General features: G+C 52.1%; 1 protein-coding gene across 10 annotated transcripts in view; it reads left to right on the top strand.

Moving 5' to 3' along the window:
- slc44a5b (solute carrier family 44 member 5b) overlaps positions 1 to 16,062 on the top strand; it is a 135,374-nt gene that overhangs the window by 105,855 nt on the left and 13,457 nt on the right. For all 10 annotated transcript variants that reach the window (XM_052011895.1, XM_052011898.1, XM_052011897.1 and 7 more), the window contains 7 exons: positions 2,815 to 2,946; positions 4,981 to 5,080; positions 6,882 to 6,974; positions 7,656 to 7,743; positions 13,035 to 13,297; positions 14,291 to 14,385; positions 15,108 to 15,211. In XM_052011895.1, coding sequence (XP_051867855.1) covers positions 2,815 to 2,946; positions 4,981 to 5,080; positions 6,882 to 6,974; positions 7,656 to 7,743; positions 13,035 to 13,297; positions 14,291 to 14,385; positions 15,108 to 15,211 — 875 coding nt within the window. The remainder of the gene's footprint in view (positions 1 to 2,814; positions 2,947 to 4,980; positions 5,081 to 6,881; positions 6,975 to 7,655; positions 7,744 to 13,034; positions 13,298 to 14,290; positions 14,386 to 15,107; positions 15,212 to 16,062) is intronic.

Genomic DNA, 16,062 nt, shown 5'->3' with positions numbered 1-16,062 from the left:
CCGACACTCCAGAGAAAACAACCCAAGTTTGTCCAACCTCCTTCTAAATTCTCAGCCCAATTGACCCAATCTCTCTCCAGACATCTGTAGTGTCCATCCCAGGACTCCATCACTTTGGGAGCAATGGGAAGACTACATTTCTTTATAATACACCTGGAGCATTGTGCGGGACTCTGGTCACCCTGATTCCTCCCTAACCCACCCCACTAGTAATCTGGTCCATAATACCTCACGACATCAAGGGAAGCCATTCAGCCCATCGAGTCTAGGAAGCTCACAGAGCAATCCCATTCCCCACTCCCCTGTCCCTCTCCCCGCCCCCCCCCCCCCCCCCCCCCCACCCCGTTACCCATTCTCATATCGCTGTCATTCCTCCCCCTCACCCACAGACTGGGGGCAATTTATGGCAGCCAGTTAACCCACCAACCCCGCACGTCTCTGGGATATGGGAGGAAACCGGAGCACCTGGGGGAAACCCCCGTGGTCGCAGGGAGAACGTGTAAACTCCACACTGACAGCGCCGGAGGTCGGGATTGAACCCGGGTCTCTGGGGCTGTGAGGCAGCAGCTCTGCCCGCTGTGCCACTGTGCTGCCCACAGACACCTCGCCCTGAAACCTTGATGAAGGTGCTGCAGGAAAGCAAGTAATGGCGGTGAGATTTAACCTGTTCACATTCTTAGTTTTTGTTCTATCACTGGACTTGAATTTAAACACTAAATTTCCTTGGAGTTTACAGCTTAACAGGATTTATTCCACAAATAAAAACCTGCTTGTCTGCCCTTGGCCTTTCACACTGTAGGTTGATTTATTCTGGGGATAACTAATTAAATGTTTTCATGCGGTCGATGTGCGGAGAGCCAGTGATGGTTATTCTGAGCTCCATCCATTGTAATTGTATTTATTGAGTTCTCGGACGAGGTAGTCGGCCCTGGAGGTGAGCACACTCTGCCCTCTGATCATGGAAATCAAAAAAAGCTGCAGATGCTGGAAATCTGAAATAAGAACTCTGGAAAGTTGGGCAGTGCTGTGGACAGACAGAGTTAACGTTTCCCTTTGCTGGAACTAGACAGGACTTCCGTTACAACAGAGGAGCCTCAGCAGAAGGTGTGCATGAGACTGAGACGGGGTGGACAGGAAGGACCTATTTCCCTTAACCGAGAGGTCAGTAAGTGGGGGATGAGAGGTTCATTGGCAAGGAGTGTTGGAGGGGCGGTGAGGAACATTTGTTCACCCCTGGGGTGCTGGGGTTCTGGAACTCACTGCCTGAAGGGGGGACCGTTGAGAACTAGATGTAACTGGTTACATTTTTGGCTGGCAGGGACATGATGGGCCAAATGTGCTCCTTCTGTGTCTTCAGTATCACTGATCCCATGGGCTTGACACCAAAACTAAGGAGGAGGTATCCAAAAATGGCCAGAGGCACAGGTAGGCAAGGAAGAAGAAAACAGGTCCCTGTGACAAAGGTGTCTGAGACCAGACAGCACAGGTTTAGGGTGAGGAGACAGAGGGGACATGAGGGGGAGATTTTCCCCTCAGAGGGGGTCACCTAACTATAGGAAGGATATCAGTAAGATTGAAAGAGTGCAGAGGAGATTTAGTAGAATGTTGCCGGGTCTTCAGGAGTTGAGTTACAGGGAAAGAGTGAACAGGTTAGGACTTTATTCCTTGGAGCGCAGAAGAATGAGGGGAGATTTTGAGGGGCATAGACAGAGTTAATGCGAGTAGGCTCTTTCCACCTAGATTAGGAGAGATAAGTACAAGAGGAGATGGCTTTAGGGTGAAAGGGGAAAGGTTTAGGGGGAACATTAGGGGGAACTTCTTCACTCAGAGTGGTGGGAGCGTGGAACGGGCTGCCATCTGATGTGGTCAATGCGGGCTCACTCTTAAGTTTTAAGAATAAATTGGATAGATACATGGACGGGAGAGGTCTGGAGGGTTACGAACTGGGTGCAGGTAAATGGGACTAGCGGAATAAAGTTTTGGCACAGACTAGAACAGCCGAATGGCCTGTTTTCTGTGCTGTAGTGTTCTATGGTTCTATGGAATCTGGTACACACTGCCTGAGTGGGGGGGGGGGGGGGGGGGTGGGAAGTGGAGGCAGAGATTCACACAACAGTGGAGAAGGATCTGGACAAACACTTGAGTCACCAAGACAGAGAAGGTACGGACCAAGTGCTGGGGAATGGGACTGGTGTCGATGGGTGCCTGATGGTCAGCATGGACGTTGTGGGCCAATGGGCCCGTTTCTGTGCTGTGTGACCCTGGGACCCAATGACTATAAGTTCATGGCTCCCTGACTCTGTGGCTTCATGACTCTTTGAGATACTGAGACAAATGGACAAGTGGTTCGTCCAAGAAGGAAGGTTTGAGGAGCACCTTGGAGAGGTGTAGGGAGGGAATTCCAGAGCTCAGGATCCAGGCAGCTGAAGGCATGGCCGTCAGTGATGGAGCGATTAAATCTGGGATGGTCCAGGATCTGGGAATGTGGAGGGGTTTCAGAGGCAGGGAGCATGATTAGGGAACAATTTGAAAGGCCTGGGACTCAGTGTGGGTCAGTGAGGGGGAGGTGAGACTCAGGATTTGGGCAAGTTGGGATGGGGGCTTAGTTGGCAGTTGTTCAGGGTCCGTGCTGTGTCTCCGCAGTGGAGTGAAAGAAATCGGAGGGGGGAGCACTGAGACTGGGTGTCATGTTGTCCATTCCCCCCCACAGATGCTGCCTGACCCGCTGAGTTCCTCCAGCTCTTGTGTCGCTCGAGGGTTCCTGCTGCACTGATTCTCTCAGCCATTGAAGCCTCTGCTTCCTTGCTGTTTCAGGGATTTGGCATTGCTACTGGGAGTACAGCAGCCTGAAGGGCAAGCCCGGCAGTGACATCCCCATCTACGACATCGGCTTCCAGACCGACCTCAGGGTGTACCTTCAGCTCCGACAGACCTGGCTCGCGTTCAGTAAGTCTGCCTCTCTCTGAGGGCCCCAGGGACTGACACATCTTCAGCCGGAGCAAGCAGTGGGCAGTGGTGGGTGGTCGGGAAGTGGGGCAGGGCTGACGTCGGAGAGCTGTGAGGATGCAGTGGGAATTGAGTTACAGGATGTGGGTTTAGAGTGGATTGCGAACGGGGTAACCTTGTGCTGAGTGTAGAAGTGAGGTGTACAAGAGGTGTTAGGTTAACTTGTGATGGATTTGGGTGCATTACTCCAGGTACATTCGAATCTGCCCCCAATGAATCTCAACCCAACCCCATTATACCCACCCAACTCCCCAATGCACCCTCGTCCATCCACCCAAGGGAGGGTGTTTTAGGATTTGGATGAGTGCAGTGGGAGTTGGTTTTAGGATTTTCTGGGGGTTGGGTTGGGGTATTGGAGGGTGGGTTGGGTATTGGGGATTGGTTGTGGTATAGGGTGTAGTGGTATAGGGTGTTGGGGTACAGGGTAGGGTATTGGGGATTGTGGTATTTGGGGTATGTTATTGGGGGGGTGTTATTGGGGGTGTGCTATTGGGGGTGTGGTATAGGGTGTTGTGGATTGGGGTATTGGGTGTTGGGGTATTTGGGATTGGGAGTTGGGGCTGTTGGGGTATTGGGGTTGGGGTGCGGTATTGGGGTTGCGGTGGGGTATTGAAGGAGTAGGTTGGGGTATTGGGATTGGGGTATTGGGGTTGGGGTATTGAGGTTGGGCTGAGGTATTGGTGTTGGGATAGGGTATTGGAGAAGGTTGGGGTACTGGGAAAGGGGTGGGGTATTGGAGAAGGTTGGGGTATTGGTGTTGGGGTATTGGTGTTGGGGTGGGGTATTGGGGTTGGGGTGGGGAATTGAAAGAAGGTTGGGGTACTGGGGATGAGGTGGGGTACTGGGGTTGGTGTAATGGAGAAGGTTGGGGTACTGGGGTTGGGGTGGGGTATTGGGGTTAGGGTATTGGAGAGGGTTGGGGTACTGGGGTTGGGGTGGGGTATTGGGGTTAGGGTATTGGAGAGGGTTGGGATACTGGGGTTAGGGTGGGGTATTGGGGTTGGGGTGGGGTATGGGTTGGGGTGGGGTACAGGTTGGGAGGGGTATTGGAGAAGGTTGGGATATTGGGGTTGGGGTGGGGTACTGGGGTTGGGGTGGGTTATTGGGGTTTTGGGTATTGCAGAAGGTTGGGGTACTGGGCTTGAGGTGCAAACATGGGAGGTCTGGGTGGACATCCTGGAAATGTGGGCTGGGGAGCTGAGGGGGTTCTGGTTGAGGTGAGTGGTTTGGGTTGTGTTGTGTTGAGGGGTTGGGTTAGAGAGAGGCCGGGTGGGGTTCCTGCCTCCTGTGGCTGCTTCCAACAGACACAGATACAGGAATGTCCCAAACCTCTGTCAGCTGCTCGACGCCCGGGACATGTCGCCATGATGACAATGTGGAATCGGCTGGGGCTCAGATCTTAATTCCGGGGTAGTGACCTCAACCACTCGGTGATGCCACCAAGTGCACTGCCCCATGCCTAGTGACAGTATAACTCCTGCCTGCTGTGGAGCCACTACAGAGTCACTGCTTGCGATCTGTACATCCCCGGCAGGCCTGGCGCTCATTGTCCACCCCCGACTTCCCTTGAACTGCTCGGTGGGTCCAGAGGCCTGACTGAGGAAGGACCTCTGATCTCCTTCCCTCAGGGACATCAGTGAACCAGAGCGGGGTTTACAACATTCTGGTAGTCTCTGGTCCTCGTTACTTACTTGTGGCTAGATTTTTTAATTTGAGATTATTGATCCAGAAATTAAGTTTCACAAGCACTGTGGTGAGACTGAATGTGTCTCTGGAGAACTTGTCTCTACCACCAGTAGAACACTTCTAGGGTGAGAGAATAGAAGCACTGACTCGCCAATCACCTGGCCACAGTTGGCCAAGCCCTTTCCCAAGGGACATTGGCTGCAGTATAACTCCAGTCCCTGTGGGAATTCTATGGAAGCCCACTCTTTTAAAGTTGCCTTCTTGAAATGTTGTGCTTGTGTTTTTCAGTGATCTTGCTGTGTATCCTGGAGCTCATCATCATTCTGATGCTGATTTTCCTACGGAAAAGAATTTGTATCGCAATCGCACTCCTCAGGGAAGGGAGCAAGTAAGTGGCTGCGCAGTTGTTCCAGATCCCAGTGTTTTCATCATCTCAGTATTGATCCAGTAACCTACAAATGCAAACTAACCTCCTGTCCCCAAATATACCTTAACTTAACCTCCAGTGTCATAGAACATAGAACAGTACAGCACAGTACGGGCCCTTCGGCCCACAATGTTGTGCTGACCTATATAAACCTACTCCATGATCAATCTAACCCTTCTCTCCTGCACAGCCCATAACCCTCCATGTTTCTTACATCCACGTGCCTACCTAAGAGTCTTTTAGATGTCCCTGTTGTATCAGCCTCTACCCCCACCCCCGGCAGTGCGGTCCAGGCGCCAACCACTCTGTGTAAAGAACCTACCTCTGACATCTCCCCTGAACATTTCTCCTCCGACCTTAAACGGACGTCCTCTGGTATTGGCCATTGCCATCCTGGGGAAAAGGTGCTGGCTGTATACTCGATCTATGCCCCTCATAATCTTATACACCTCTATCAAGTCACATCTCATCCTGCATCGCTCCAAAGAGAAAAGCCCTAGTTCACTCAACCTATCCTCATAAGACATGCTCTCAAATCCAGGCAGCATCCTGGTAAATCTCCTCTGCACCCTCTCTAAAGCTTCCACATCCTTCCTATAATGAGGTGACCAGAACTGAACACAATACTCCAAGTGTGGGCTGACCATAATACTCTGTGTGTTCATCTAACCTAAGTAAACTTTCCAATATATCTGTAACCTTGGAGTACTTTCTCAATTATGCTCCGACATACACTCTTCCCCAGTACATTCCAACAACATTGTAGCTGAATTTAGACCTGAGATATCTCAGCTCAATTCTTAAACTGACACTTCCCAATAGATCCTGTAAAGAGTAAAATAGGCCCTTCGGCCCACCGAGTCCCTGCCGACCATCACCTACCCATTTACATCAATCCTACACTGATCCTATTTCATTCTCCCAACATTTCCATCAACTCCCCCCAGATTCTACCCCTTCACCCACGCACTGGGGGCAATTTACAGTGGAAAATTAACCCACCGACCCGCATGTCTCTGGGATGTGGGAGGAAACTGGAGCCCCCGGGAGAAACCCAGGCGGTCACAGGGAGAACGTGCAAATTCCATACAGACAGTGCCGGAGGTCGGGATCGAACCCGGGTCTCTGACGCTATGAGGCAGTGGCTCTATCTACTGTACCATTGTGCTGCCCTTGAACTTTGCTTTATCCCAGACTGTACTGATGCTGATTGTTGGGCTGAGGTGTATATTTCGGCACAGCTTTGTGGGCCGAAGGGCCTGAATTGTGCTGTAGTTTTTCATGTTCTATGTTCTAAACGCTGACCTGTCTCACTCAAGGTTTAAAACCTCAGGATCAGTCACTAATACATCCAGTCGGGAATTTGTGAGATACCTCTTTCCCCAAGGAACGGGCGCGGAATGTGGAACTCACTCCCACAGGGAGGGATTGGGGTGAGACCAGGAAGGGGTTTAGGGGGTGGGGGCACAGAGAGGAGTGGTGGGCAGGGCACTGGTGTGCAGCCCATCACCACATGAAGTGGTTGAGGCACACAGCACGGGGAGGATGGACAAAGGGAGGAAGCATGGGGGTCCCACCAGATCTAGATGAGGAAAGAGGGGAGGAGCCTCGTGGAGCATAAGAGCCAGCATGGATTGCTTGGGCCGAATGGCCTGTACCCTCTCTGTTTGGTTTCATTTCAGACCATCCATGCTTCTGTTAAGGTGTCAGACTGTTTCTGAGTGTGGTGGCTGATTCATTTACTCTGTTTTTTTGTCCTCAGAGCCATTGGATATATCATGTCCACCCTCTTCTACCCCATCATCACCTTCCTGCTCCTAGCCATCTGTATTTGCTATTGGGCTGTCACAGCCATGTATCCTTTCAGAGAACATCGACCTCACTCACCCAGCATCAAACAGACCTGGACAGCAAGGCTCCTGCCTTGCTCACCTGCCACTACATCCTAGTGACTGCTCCACAGGGCACCTGGTTATTAAACTCACTTGAAAGTGGCATCTTGTATTGGGGAGGAGATTGAGTGGGGCAGTCCCGGAGATGTGGGGAGGATGGGGTGGTTCTCCTTGGGAGGGAGAAGGTGAGGAGGAGATTTAACGGAGGTGTTCAAGATCATATTGAGGTTTGGTTGAGTAACTGAGCAGAGACTGTGCCGAGGGTCAGGAGGGTGGGTGAGCAGAGTGAAGGGGAGGGGCAGGAGGACCAGAGGGGAGAGGAGGAGATCGTTCCCCCAGTGACTTGCTGGGATCTGAAAGGGGAATGGATTCAACAGGAACTTGTGGAGGGAATTGGAGAACTGCTGGGAAATGGGGAACGTGCAGGGATGTGGGGTGAGAGTGGGTGGGGGGAGATTGGAGACTCCTTCACAGAACTAGCACATTCCTGATGGGCCAAATGGCCAACTCCCAGGTTAGAGATTCAAGGAGAGGATTAATGTGCTCTGTGGGAGTTCTGCGTGCCTCAAAGCAGAAACATTGGCTGCTTGTCAACAAGGGAGGGGAAGGAAGAACCAAAAGATTCTTTAACACAAAGCCTGCAGATTCCTGTCGACCTCTGGTGAGGCCGTGTACAAGGTGCTGGCCACTCAGGGCCAGTGTAAATATGCAAATACAACGTGTAATCCTGAGGTAAGTGCTCTGATGTCACGCGTCTGCTCTGGGGGGTGTTCGGCAGCTCCAGCGTGGGGCGAGGGCTGACCACACTGCTCCTGGTCTGGAGTCACCGACAGGAGAGAGACGCCAGGCTTCCTCTCAACCAGACGTGGACCTGACGACACCAGCCTTTTCTTCCAGATACAGACAGTCCTCCAGCCTCTTTTGCAAAGTTGAATCACTTGCACCGCTCCAGGCAGCAGGGCCCAGATCCCAGCAAACCCGCCGGGAGAACATTCTCCTCCTCTCCCCTCTGGCCCGTCTACCCCTCCCCTTCACTCCATGTCCTCTGGACACCTGTCCCTTGGAGCAGTGCTGGAGCCGGCTGCCAGGGGAGGGGCTGGAGGCAGATACAACAGCAATGCATAAGGGGCATTTAGACAGACACACGAACAGGCCGGCGATGGAGGGGCAGGGACCGTGTGCAGCTAAATGGGATTAGTTTGGATCGACATGGTGTTCCTGTGTTGCACTGTTCTGTGTTATTTGCCCCTGACAATGTGTGAACACTCCCTCCACCCTCCCCTACTGGATCCTTCCTCAGCCACGTCCCTACGGTGTCACATTGGGTGGTGAATCTAATTGGTATCACGCTGTGCACCAGGCTGACACGTCACTACCAGGGCTGAGATGGGCTGCATCCTCCCGTGGTCCCTGTGCTTTGTACCGATGTGTGTAGCAGTGTGGGCCTTGCTACACTGATGTAGCTGAGGAATCAGTGTCACCCCTCCCTACCCAGTGCCCACTCTCACCTCTCTGCAGCATTACCAACAGCCACTCTCACCCTGAGTGGAGGTCCACTTGAGTCACAGAGTTGTATTGGTATTGGTTTATTATTGTCACTTGTACCAAGGTACAGTGAAAAACTTGTCTTGCAAGCCGATCGTACAGGTCAATTCATTACACAGTGCAGTTACATTGAGTTAGTACAGAGTGCATTGATGTAGTACAGGTAAAAACAATAACAGTACAGAGTAAAGTGTCACAGCTACAGAGAAAGTGCAGTGCAATAAGGTGCAAGGTCACAACAAGGTAGATCGTGAGGTCAGAGTCCATCTCATTGTATAAGGGAACTGTTCAATAGTCTTATCACAGTGGGGTAGAAGCTGTCCTTAAGTCTGGTGGTACGTGCCCTCAGGCTCCTGTATCTTCTACCTGATGGAAGAGGACAGAAGAGAGAATGTCCCGGGTGGGTGGGGTCTTTGATTATGCTGGCTGTTACACCTTGTTGTGACCTTGTACCTTATTGCACTGCACTTTCTCTGTAGCTGTGACACTTTACTCTGTACTGTTATTGTTTCTACCTGTACTACATCAATGCACTCTGTACTAACTCAATGTAACTGCACTGTGGAATGAATTGACCTGTACGATCGGTTTGTAAGACAAGTTTTTCACTGTACCTCGGTACAAGTGACATTAATAAACCAATACCAATACCAATACCAAGACAGCAAGAGGTAAAGACAGAGTCCAAGGAGGGGAGGCTGGTGTCCGTGATGCGCTGGGCTGTGTCCACAACTCTCTGCAGCTTCTTGCGGTCCTGGGCAGAGCAGTTGCCGTACCAAGCCGTGATACATCCAGATAGGATGCTTTCTATGGTACAGTACGAAACTGGCCCTTCAGCCCACTGAGAACGTACCGCCCTCCGGCACTCCTACACACCAACCCCACCGACTAGCACCTAGTCTGCACCTTCCCTGCCTTGGTGATTCAAGTGCCGACTCTTTGCCTCCCCCACCCCCTCAGGTAGTCTGTTCCAGATTCCAGCCTCCCTCTGGGGGAGATTCCCCCTAAACCTCACCCCTCACCCTAAACCTGTGTCCTCTAGTGTTAGGACATCCCTACCAACTAACTACCCTGTCGATATCCCCATAGCTTTGTCCATCTCCATCAGGTCCCCCCTCAGCCCCCTCTACTCCAGGGAGAACGGACCCAGCCTCTCCAGGCTCTCCTCATAACTGAAACCCTCCATCCCAGGCAACGTCCTGGGGAATCTCCTCTGCACCCTCTCCAGTGCAGGGCATGTCCTTCCTACAATGTGGTGACCACAACTGTACACAGTGCTGCAGTTGTGGCCTAATCAATGTTTTATAAAGTTGTACCACATTTACCCTGCTCTGATATTCTTTGCCCAGATCAATGAAAGTCAGCACCCCGTATGCCTTCTTCACCACCCTATCTCTCTGTGCCATCAGTCAGGGATCCTTGGACATACCTGAGGTCCTCTGTTTTTCCATAGTCCCTCAGGCCTTCTCATTCATTCTGAATGTCCTTCCAAGTGTATCACCTTGTACATATCAGGACTAAATTCCATTTTCCATTGCTGTGCCCAACTTAGGGGCAGCACAGTAGTGTAGCGGTTAGTGTAACGCCAGCGATCGGGGTTCAATTCCCGCTGCTGTCTGTAAGGAGTTTGTACGTTCTCCCTGTGTCTGCGTGGGTTTCCTCCGGGTGCTCCGGTTTCCTCCCACATGCTAAAGACATACGGGTAGGTTAACATGGGTTTAAAATGGGCGGCATGGACTCGTTGGGCCAGGAGAGCCTGTTACCGTGCTGTATAAATAAAGTTTAAAAGTTTTACCGAGTCATCAATATCATCTGTAGCCAACACCTATCCTCAGTGTCCACAGTATCTAGGGCTGTGACATCTGCAAACTTACTAATCACCCTGATTGTCATTTGCTCGATCTTCGCCCACTCATTTATAGAACACAGAACAGTATAGCACAGGAACAGACCCTTCGGCCCATAATGTCTATGCCAACTTTAATGCCAATCTAAACTAATCCCATCTGCCTACCCATGGTCCACATTTAAGTAAATTGAAAGTAAATTGGTTAATAAATTGGTTTATTATAGTCACATTACCGAGGTACAATGAAATTATTTTGCATACCGTCGGTACAGATCAATTCATCATGTCAGTGCTTTGAGTAGTACAATGGAAAACAATAACAGAATGCAGAATAAAGTGTTACAGTTACAGAGAAGGTGCAGTGCAGGCAGACAATAAGGTGCAAGGCCATAACGAGATAGATTGTGAGGTCAAGAGTCCATTTTATTGTACAGAGGACCATTCTATAGTCTTATAACAGCGGGATAGAGGCTGTCCTTGAGCCTGGTAGTATGTGCTTTCAGGCTTTTGTATCTTCTGCCTGGTAGGAGAGGGGAGAAGAGAGAATGTCTGGGGTGGGTGAGGTCTTTGATTATGTCGGCTGCTTTACTGAGGCAGCAAGAACTGTAGACAAGAGTCCATGGAGGGGAGGCTGGTTTCTGTGATGTGCTGAGCAGTGTGCAGTTTCTTGCGGTCCTGGACAGAGCAGTTGCCGTACCAAGCCGTGATGCATCCGGATAGGATGCTTTCTATGGTGCATCGATAAAAGTAGGTTAGTGTCAAGACGGACATGCCAAATTTCTTTAGCCTCCTGAGGAAGTAGAGGTGCTGGTGAGCTTTCTTGGCCGTGGCGTCTACGTGGTTGGACCAGGATAGGCTATATGTTCACTCCTAGGAACTTGAAGCTCTCAACCCTCTTGACCTCAGCACCATCGATGTAGACAGGTGCATGTGCACCACCCCCTTTCCGGAAGTCAGTGACCAGCTCTTTTGTTTTGTTGACATTGAGGGAAAGGTTGATGTCATGACACCATGTCCCTAAGCTCTCTATCTCCTTCCTGTACTCCAACTCATCGTTATTTGAGATACAGCCCACTACGGTGATGTCATCTGCAAACTTGTAGATGGAGTTAGAGCAGAATCTGGCCACACAGTCATGAGTGTATAGGGAGTAGAGTAGAAGGCTGAGGACGCAGCTTTGTGGGGCACCAGTGTTGAGAATAATCGTGCCGGAGGTATTGCTGCCTATCCTCACTGATCGCGGTCTGTTGGTCAGGAAGTCAAGGATCCAGTTCCAGAGGGAGGTGTTGAGTCCTAGGTCTTGGAGTTTGGTGATGATTTTGTTTGGAATTATAGTATTGAAGGTGGATCTGTGGTCAATACACAATAGTCTAATGTAGGTGTCTTTACTGTCCAGATGCTCCAGAGCTGAGTGTAGGGCCAGGGAGATGACATCCGCTGTAGACCTGTTACGGTGGTAGGTGAACTGCAGTGGGTCGGAGTTGTCCGGGAGGCTGGAGTTGATGCGTGCCATGACCAGCCTCTCGAAGCATTTCATGTTGGTGGATGTCAGAGCCACCGGCTGGTAGTCATCAGGGCACGTTACCTTGCTTTTCTCAGGTACCATATCCCTCCCTCCCCTGTCTTTTCATGCGTCTCTCTCAATGTCTCCTAAACACCACTCTCATGTCTGCCTCCACCACCTCTCCAGACACCCACCAGTCTTGGTGTAAGAAAAATTGCCTCGACATCTCCTCTAAACTTTCCCCTTCTCACCTTGAAACTATGCCCTCTAGTATTTGACATTTCTGCCCTGGGAAAAAGACTCAACCCTATCTCTGCCTTTCATATGTTATAAACCTCTGTCAGATCTCCCCTCGGCCTCTGACACTCCAGAGAAAACAACCCAAGTTTGTCCAAACTCTCCTTATAGCTCATGCCCTCTAATCCAGGCAGCATCCTGGTGAACCTCCTCTGCACCCTCTCCAAAGCCCCCACATCCTTCCTATAACGGGGCGACCAGAACTGCACACAATGCTCCAAGTGTGGTCTCACCAAAGTTTTATACAGCTGCAGTGTGGTCCTGACTTTTATACTCAGTGCCCCGACCGATGAAGGCAACTATGCCATATGACGCCTTTGCCACCCAATCCACTTGTGTTACCACTTTCAGGGAGTGATGGACTTGCACCCTCTGTACACCAATGGTGCTCAGGGTCCTGCCCGACCACCTCATACCCTCTTCACAACCTACTTCCCCTCCTATCTTTGTGTCCTGGGAAAATTTATCGACCATATACCTTCATGGAGGTCAATCATCTAGCTGGATAAACACACAGGAGAGGGAGGGATGGAGGGATGTGGGGACGGACGACCCAACTGGTTAATATTTCTATGTAACTGTAAAAATCCGCTGTCCGTACCTGGTTGTGCCTACAGGTGACTCCAGTCCCACAGGAGTGTGCTTGGCTCCTGCCCACCAATCCAGTGGCAGCAGTTCAGGAAGGAGGCACACCACCCCTCTCTCTGGGCATCAAGGGATATGTGATAAATGCTGGCCATGCCCTGTGATGCCCTTCGCAGAGGAATGGCCAGGTAAGTTTTCGGGACCTGCTGGGGAAGTTAACACCTTTCTGTTCTCCCCCAACAGATATTCAACACCAGCAACATCACCAAGCTGTGCCCGGGAGCACAATGTGCCTTTGCTTTCTATGGCGGAGAGACCGTTTACCACAAGTACATCTTCATCCTTCAGCTCTGCAACCTCTTTGTCTTCCTGTGGCTGGTGAACTTTGCCATCGCGCTGGGCCAGTGCACCTTGGCTGGTGCCTTTGCTTCCTACTACTGGGCCTTCAAGAAGCCATCAGACATGCCATCATTTCCTCTGCTGGCCTCCTTTGGGCGCGCCTTGCGGTGAGAACGTCTGACAACCCCTCCTCCCACCACCGGTCCCTACTGCGTTCAGCCAAGGAGACAGCACAGCAAGCTCCCGTCTGGGGACATAACAGGGTGGTGCAATGCCGCAGAGGGTAGTGCCGCTGCCTCACAGCCCCAGAGACCCGGGTTCGATCCCAACCTCTGGCGCTGTCTGTGTGGAGTTTGCACGTTCTCCCTGTGACCGCGTGGGTTTCCCCCGGGTGCTCCGGTTTCCTCCCACATCCCAATGACATGGGGGTCAGTGGGTTAATTGGCCGCTGTAAATTGCCCCCAGTGTGTGGGTGAGGGGTAGAATCTGGGGGGGGTTGATGGGAATGTGGGGAGAATGAAATGGGATCAGTGTAGGGTTGGTGTAAACGGGTGGGTGATGGTCGGCACGGACTGGGTGAGCCGAAGGGCCTGTTTCCACTGTGGGACTCTCTGACTCGATAAAAGATCCCAGGACCTCGCTTCAAGAAGACCGAAAATCACAGAGTCCCACAGCACAGAAAGAGGCCCTTTGGTCCACCGAGTCCGTGCCGACCATCACCCACCCATTTACACCAACCCTACACTGATTTAATGGCTGATCAGCCCCAGGTATGGAGGGACTTCTCACAGAGGGAGGGGAATCTGTGGGATTCTCTGCCCCAGAGGGTGTGGAGACTGGATCACTGGGAGGGTTTAACGAGGAGGGAGGTAAATGTTTGAAGGATCAGGGGACTGAGGGCAATGGGAAACTGGTACAGAAGAGGAGATGAGGCCTGGGGCAGATCAGCCGTGGTCACAGTGAATGGTGGGACAGGACTGAGAGGCCAAGACCCAGCGTGGAGGAACAAGGTGCAGGGTGAAGGGTTAAGACTCTGGGTGAAAGGTTGAAGATTTGGGGTATGGACAAGGTCCGGGGTGAAGGTTGAGGTTGGGACGATGACGGGGCGCTGGGGAGGCTGAGGATCCTGCAGTGACTCTGGATCTGTCTCTGTGCTTCAGGTACCACACCGGGTCGCTGGCATTCGGCTCCCTCATCCTCGCCCTTGTCCAGTTAGTCAGAATTATCCTGGAATATCTAGACAACAAGCTGAAGGGTGAGTCCGTGATGCATGAGGGACTGGGGTACGGTCCGCATTGGGGGGGAGGGAGGGGGGTCTGGGGAAAAACTGGGACCCCTTCCCAAGGAGGGACGAGGGGGACCAGTGGGAACCCCTCCCTAGGGACAGGTAAATCAGGGTCCTCTCCCTAGGGGAGGCGCAGGGGGATCTGTGGGAACCCCTCTCATTGGAGGGTTGGGACGATGGGGCCCTCAGCCACAGTCCCATGTGCCATCCATGGGGCCCTCAGCCTCAGTGGGACTGTGTGTGAGGGAGGCCCCCTCCGACAGTGGGACTGTGTGTGAGGGAGGCCCCCTCCGACAGTGGGATGTGTGTGAGGGAGGCCCCCTCCAACAGTGGGAATGTGTGTGAGGGAGGTCCTCTCCGACAGTAGGAATGTGTGAGGCCCCCTCCTGCTCCCGTGGCCAGTGAGGACGCAAAGATCATCGCCAAAGGTGCAGCAATCTCTTCCCTTGCTTCCTGTAATAACCTTGGATGTATCCGTCTGGCCCTGGTGAAGAGGAATGCATGGGAAACATCAGTAAGGTGTGTGACTTGGCGGGGAAGCTGCGGGTGGTGGTGTTCCCCTGCACCCCCTGCCCTTGTCCTGGATGGGAGAGGTGGTGGGTTTGGGGGGTGCTGTTGGGGCAGCCTGGGTGGGCAGACAGATGTACCACTCTACATTCAACACTCACTCTTTTCTCCTCCTCCCCCTGCAGGGGCACAGAACAAGTTTGCCAAGTTCCTGCTGTGTTGTCTCAAATGTTGCTTTTGGTGTTTGGAAAAATTCATCAAGTTTCTGAACAGAAATGCCTACATAATGGTGAGTCATCCTGGCCAAAGTGTTGCTGACTTCGTGGTCTGACGAATGAAATGTTCACTTGACCAGCAATGACCACTTCAGCTCAGTACTTTGAAATTCAACGGTGGGCCCAGTGGGTGGGGATCCACCGGCAACTCCTCGGTGAAACTGTGGGTTTGGATCTCACTCCAGACACTCAAATAATCCAGGCCAACACCCACAATGTGGTACCAAGGGAGGGTCACACTGTGGGAGGGGTAGTACTGAGGGAGGGGTCACATTGTGGGAGGGGTGGTGCTGAGGGAGTGTCACCCTGTGGGAGGGACGGTACTGAGTGCCCTCTCCCGTAGAACTGAAAATGTGATTGTGTAAATCTGAAGGTGCAGTTGTGGAGAACGTTGGGCAGTTGGGGAGTGTGGGTTTCATCTGGAGCAGTTTTCTTCGTGGAAGGACTGTGTTTTGCCAGGTGTTGGGAGTCTGTGTTCCGAGCGCTGTGGGAGGGACGGCGCTGGTGTTTCAGCCCACAGACTGTCTGCTTATCTGGAGAAGACTCCCACCTCTCCTTTCTCTGCACTGCTCCTTTACGGGACTAATTACTGGTGTGCCCTGCTGGTTGTGTCACTGTTTATCGCACCAGCGATCACTGACTGCGTAGTGCCTTGTCATGGCGGCTGTAAAAGCTCTAAGATGGCAGGGCCTCGGTCCTACGCAGCAGTTGCAGCTCCTGGAGGCATGGCTCCTGCGCAGACATCACCTTTCAGTCTGGTGTCTTTGTGAAATGCTGTGTGCTGTTCTGTGCCTCTGTCTGTGCCTCTGTCAGTCGGTCTGGACGGTGGTTTCCAGGCCATGTCCGAGACTGTGGGGGGGGGGGG

The sequence above is a fragment of the Pristis pectinata genome, chromosome 3 (genome assembly GCF_009764475.1).
Source record: "Pristis pectinata isolate sPriPec2 chromosome 3, sPriPec2.1.pri, whole genome shotgun sequence".
Lineage (NCBI taxonomy): Eukaryota > Metazoa > Chordata > Chondrichthyes > Rhinopristiformes > Pristidae > Pristis > Pristis pectinata.
This window is presented reverse-complemented; position numbering and strand designations above follow the sequence as displayed.